Here is a 5954-nt window from a genome sequence, read left to right as displayed (position 1 = left end):
ATCATGTGTATCAACTGGAAAAGGTCCGCAGATATCTGTGTGTATTATCTCAAGTAGTTTCTCACTTCTTATTGCCCCTTTCTTTCTGAGATTTGTTAGCTTTCCTTTTGCACATTCAATGCATGTTTTATCTTGGTCATGGTGATTAAGTGGTGGGAGGATTGATTCTTTGCTTAGGAGATTCATTCTTTCTTTCGAGACATGTCCAAGTCTGTTATGCCATATTGTGAAAGATTCTGTATTACAAGGCTGTTTTGAACTTAACACATTTATCATCTCTGTACTTTGATTTGGTAATTTGCAGTTCAAACGAAACATTCCATCTATCAATAATCCATTACCAATAAAACTTTTATTTCTGAAAATGGAGAAACCAGACTCATCAAACTCAAACTGTAAGTTTGATTTTACAAGCTTGCTAACTGATAACAGATTCCTTGTCATAGAAGGAACATAAACGACATCAACTAATTCCAAAATGAAACCTGACTCCAACTCAAGACTAGCTAAACCAACAAAATCTACTCTAACTCTTTCTCCATTTCCCACGAACACCTTCAAGTCATCCTTGTTTGGCACCCTCTTTGTTTTGAATCCCTGCAAAGAGTTAGTCACATGAACTGTTGCACCACTGTCTAACCACCATGAATTAGATAAAACTTCAACTGTATTAGATTCATAAATCACAGAGACATTTTCATGCTTACCTTTTCCCTTTTGTTTGTCCAACCAGCGCTTGTATCTTCTGCAATCTCTCTTTAAATGTCCAAATTTCTTGCAGAAGAAACACTTCAAACCTACTGGACCCGTGCCCTTTGCAGACTCATCTTTCTTTTGCTGCTTATCTGTGTTCTTGTTTTTGGTCCATTCCTTTTGTTTAAACTTAGTATCCTGCACAAAACACACTTGATCTTTGCCTTTGTCCTTTCTTATACTTTGTTCTTCCTGCACACATATACCTATCAAATCAACAACTGACCATATCTCCTTCTGAGCAATATAAGTAGTTTTCAGTTGTCTAAAAATACTAGGTAGAGAGTTAATGGCAAAGTGCACCATCATGGTTTCATCCACATTGACTTTTAGAGCCTTCAACTTGTTTCCTATCTCAACCATGTTCAGAATATGAGTTCTTATGCAGCCTTCTCCATTGTATTTCATATCTGTCAGCTGGCTCATGAGTGTGCCAATTTCAGCTTTCTTGGAGCCTTGGAAGTTTTCTGCAATAGCTTCCATGAATAGCTTAGCACTCTCAGTTTCAATAATACTGCCTCTGACCTCTTCTGAAATAGACCTCCTCATGATCAGAATTGCCATTTTGTTGGCCTTAATCCACTTTGCATATTTAGCCTTAGTCTCAGCAGATGCATCATTCGCAGGTACTGATAGAGCTTCATCAGTAAGAACCATCTCATAATCCAGAAGTCCAAGAGCAATTTCCACATCTTCTCTCCATTTCTTATAATTTGAGCCAGTGAGAGTTCGAATGGAGTTATGATTGACTGTACATGTTTAAAACAAGATAAGCACTTTATATATATAACTTTCCCCAGAACTTTAATCAAACACACTTAATCACATCTTTGGACAGTGATTCAAGCATGCTTATTGACACTGGAAAACGAATAGATATGAATTTCCTGAGCAAAAGATCTTCTACATCTTTAGATAGAAGAAAACCTTTCACTAATCCATATCTATCCATGTCCCATGTCGATCCACCATGATACAAGACACATCAAACTGCTGACATCTTTGGACAGAAAGCCTTTCGACATGTTTTGCATCATGGTGCAAATTCTGATCATAATACTTTGAATACAGTGATCATGCAATGGTTGAGTCGCTTTGGCTCACTCAATCATTACACAAGAACTGTAAGCGATGATCTGTAGAAAACGTCAAGAACATGATAAAGCACATACTTTATACTGTTATCATGTTCATACTTTATAACTTAAAAGCTGTCAGTTATTTTCTCAATTTCCTGCACGACTTTTGTTAGGTAGAAACATGATATAACTTAAGCTCTGATACCACATGTTAGTTCTCTAAAGCCATAACATGTTTAACACTAACCTGAGTCTGACATGGTGCTGGCGCAGATTGGATGATGCTGGAACAGATTTGCAGCGCAAGGTATAGAAGTTCTTCTCCTGAGAATCCGATCCTTATATGTCACACCCCGGACCGGCTCCGCCGTAGCGCGATATTGTTCCCAGGAGGTCACCCATCCTGGGATTGCTCCACCCTCCAACTCGCTTAACTTCGGAGTTCTTACAACTCCGAAGCCAGTGAGCTCCCAAAAGGCCTCGCGCTAGGTAGATGCGAGTGTGCACATATAAGGCACATCGCCCCCTCTCCGTTGGTTGATGTGGGATCTTACAATCCCCCCCCCTCAAGGGCCCGACGTCCTCAGAGGCACACTCGCACCACACGGCAGAGTGGCTCTGATACCAAATTGTCACACCCCGGACCGGCTCCGCCGTAACGCGATATTGTCCGCTTTGGGCCTAGGCCCGCACGGATTTGTTTCTGGGAGCTCACGGAGCAACTTCCCAGGGTGGTCACCCATCCTGGGATTGCTCCGCCTCCAACTTCGCAACTTTCATGGGTTCTTACAACCCAAGCCGGTGAACTCTCCCAAAAAAGGCCTGGCGCTAGGTAGATCTTGGGAGTGTGCACATATAGCTTTTCCCCTCCCTCTCCGTTGGTTGATGTGGGATCCTTATAGCTATAACTCTGATGGGTGAATTTCTGTTTAGCTGTGTTGTGTATCTCGGATCTAGGAGGGGACCTTCTATTTATATGCATCTCACTAAGTGTCTTGCCCATCAAGAAACACTTAGAGATATCCTTCATGCTATAGGATTAATCCATTTCAATCCTTGTAGAACTAGGAACCCTTAAGCCTTCATTGTCCTTATTGAACACTGATTACAGACTTGCCTAATCGAGATAGGTTTTGAGTTCCTAATAAACAATAAGTCTTTGTAATCCTAAGTTGATTAGAAGATCACTTTAATAGGTTTAATGTAATAAACCTTCTTACACATCTTTCACATACCCTCCTTCACCACCACACTAACGATCCTTCTGCGGTAGCCTGTGCCGCGACATAAGGCACCTCTGTGGAGAGAGTATAGTTGCACTCGGAGCAAATGGCTCTAGGGTCGTCTCGGCCACATACCGGGGATAGCTCCGACACATGTAGACCTTTTTAGCCAATGATTCATCATTGTTCAACAGATGATCAGCACCACCAATTGGTCTCTTGGGTTTTTGAAAGAGTTACAAGGAAGGAAGTGCAACTTTAGGTGCAGAGTAGGGTGTTTTGGAGTGGAGAAGATGAAAATATGTGATGGGTAAGTGGGTGCTCTGTTTTTATTAACTTCCATTAGAAAAGCAATATTCATGGATTCATCCCATCATTTAGTAATAAATGTTGCAGAATATCATTTCTCGAAGCTTGGGGTATAGGCGTGCATGCGCTAGCAAATTAATTAAAATTCAAGCAAACAGTTTCTTAATTGAAACAGACAGAAGAAAACATAGATCATTTTTTAAAAAACAAACAAACCGACATTAGAAAAACTTATTATTACACATCCTTAAATCCCGAATAACGTAAGCTCCAAAATGACATCATAAAGAAGTAGGAAACTGATGAGTTCATAATGCAGAAACGTTTTATGCCTTCTTATTACCCAGGAACACTTTTGTAAGAACTGTACTGGTCTCCAACGATGCCTTCAGCAGCTTCAAACCCTAACAACAGAAAAATATGTATATAAAACATACAATGTCAAATAACAAGCTTCAACATTAAAAAATCTACTATAACTTAAAAATGGGGATGCAACTTGCAAGTTGGCCTAAAATTAAAAAGTCAAAAGCATGTAGAAATATGGGAAATAAGTTAGGAATAATCAAAACCTCTTCCATGCCAAGATTAACCACTTTCTCTTCAAGAGCACCAACCTCCTTCACATTGAACTTGTTCAGCATAGCTATGCTTGAAATGGTGGACATTGGCTTCACCTCCAAGTCATCCATGACCATGTATGTCACTACTCCCTTGACATACCCTCCCTCGCTGGGTCTTGCCACAGTAGGTGCTGGAGAAACATAAGTCACCTCATTGGACATGTGACCATGATTGCAATCTGGGCAAGGGGTTCCATGCACATTGGAAATACTGCGGTTACTGCAATATGAACACATGTAGAATTTTTTAGCATTCGAGTCAACGTCGTTGGTCAGCAAAGGAAGGATATTGGCACCAGCAACTGTTGCCTTTGGTTCCAGCAACATGTTCTTGTTGAGATTTGGTTGCAAGTATGTGTCATCGAGATTTTCAACACTCTCATAAAGCTTTCCCAAGCTACCAACCATGCCGTCTTTGGAGAGGAGCCTAATCACTGTCCCTACAGGAAGAGACAGGAGAGTGAAGAGAAAATCAACGACATCCTTGCTCGCTTCTGCAAACAAAACTTTGCCACGAGTTGAGTCCACCAGTAGCTTCATGCTCACACTTGTGGTGTTGGTGTTGGAGGAGTTGGAGTCGGAGTCGGCCGTTGCCATTGATGGAAAATATTGAGGGTTTTAGGTTGTTACCTATCAATTTACAAATGTCAGGGAAGCACAAGCTCTCAAATTATACCTCTCCCCTAAACTAAACTGGTAGTCCACATTTTCATAAAGACAAATTGAGACAAAACCAATTTAACATAAGACACCTATGTCCCTCAAATTTGTCCTCCACCGAGAAAGAAGAACCTTTCCTTTTTATTGGCAAAAAAGGAAGAAAAAACCTTTCTTTTTTCTCTTTCCTCCCCTTTTCTTTATTGCTTTATAATAGTTTTCAGAAGAAAGAAACTCTAGTACTACATAGACATATACATTTCGGTCCTCTCAAACTTGATAAAATTTCCTTAGTTGCTAAGAATTCACTGGTTTAATAAAATTTCTTAGTTGCTAAGCATCCAAGAGTGTAGTGGTTTGGAGCCAAGTTTCTCCATAAATGATCTTGGATTCGAGTTCTAACATGTGTGTGTGAGTTTAGGTGAATATCATCCATTTCAATAGGAGATGCCCTACAGAAAACGTTTCCTCAGTTAAAAACTACTCTTAAATTTGAGGCAACCCAATATAATACTCTTCTTCCTCCACCTTAGTGAATGACAAAAAGAAAAGAAAAAAGAATAATCTTTATTTTTATTTTTATTTTTATACAAGTGATAATTTATTTTAAACTAATCTAAATCACAAAAATGAAAATTCGAACTTAGATGCACCTTTTCTTTTTATTGGCAAAAAAAAAAAGGACCTTTCTTTTTGCTCTTTCCTCCTTTTCTTTATTATTTTATATATGTAAATTGTTTTTTTTTTTTTTTGGTCAAGTATATATGTAAATTGTAATCATGTAGGAATCTTGCTTTTCCATTTCGTCACTTTGTTATAGTTCTCTAACTTGGTTTTTTTTTTTCCTTGAAAAATTTGTGTTTTTTTTAAACATGAAAGTATATTATCATAAACATAAAACCCATGGCAAATTAATCGGAATTGTCAATGGGAGTTTATCACAGTGGTGTGGTCTTCCCCTTCCCCCGACCAGAAAAACTACTTGGAATAGGATATCATCATTTTGCGATCCTCGTTGCATTAAAGTCTCTCTCATGAAATGCATAGATTCGAATCGCACTGTTAACACGTTGTGAAAACCACCAAAATATTATCCTCCTCCCCCTCCTTAGTGATTAACCCCAACCAAAAATAAAATTTGGAAATTGAATTCAGACAATACATGAATATCAGACCCTATCCCGTCTTCTTGGATGTGTTTCCGATAGTACCCTAAAAAAAGGATTGATTTACCTTAATTTTAGGCTTGACCGAAAATATTCATTGGCCCAACTTCGGGCCAACTTGAAGAAATTGAAAGGAAAAGATGA

The 5954-nt window shown here is 39.0% G+C and overlaps 2 protein-coding genes across 2 annotated transcripts; both read right to left on the bottom strand.

Annotated features, from left to right (window-relative positions):
- Positions 1-324: 324 nt before the first annotated feature.
- Positions 325-2761, bottom strand: LOC117613066. Its single transcript, XM_034341706.1, has 5 exons — positions 2728-2761; positions 2080-2170; positions 1057-1502; positions 708-945; positions 325-597 (listed from the first exon to the last, which is right to left on the bottom strand). Exons 2-5 carry the CDS (start codon positions 2090-2092, stop codon positions 563-565), a joined length of 732 nt encoding a protein of 243 aa, XP_034197597.1. The 5' UTR covers positions 2093-2170; positions 2728-2761; the 3' UTR covers positions 325-562.
- Positions 2762-3542: 781 nt separating this feature from the next.
- Positions 3543-4671, bottom strand: LOC117613064. Its single transcript, XM_034341702.1, has 2 exons — positions 3937-4671; positions 3543-3768 (listed from the first exon to the last, which is right to left on the bottom strand). Exons 1-2 carry the CDS (start codon positions 4582-4584, stop codon positions 3691-3693), a joined length of 726 nt encoding a protein of 241 aa, XP_034197593.1. The 5' UTR covers positions 4585-4671; the 3' UTR covers positions 3543-3690.
- Between the last annotated feature and the right edge of the window lie 1283 nt (positions 4672-5954).

This window comes from Prunus dulcis, unplaced genomic scaffold (assembly GCF_902201215.1).
Source record: "Prunus dulcis unplaced genomic scaffold, ALMONDv2, whole genome shotgun sequence".
Taxonomy (NCBI): Eukaryota; Viridiplantae; Streptophyta; class Magnoliopsida; order Rosales; family Rosaceae; genus Prunus; species Prunus dulcis.
The sequence above is the reverse complement of the archived record's forward strand: the minus strand, read 5'-3'. Positions and strand labels throughout refer to the sequence as shown.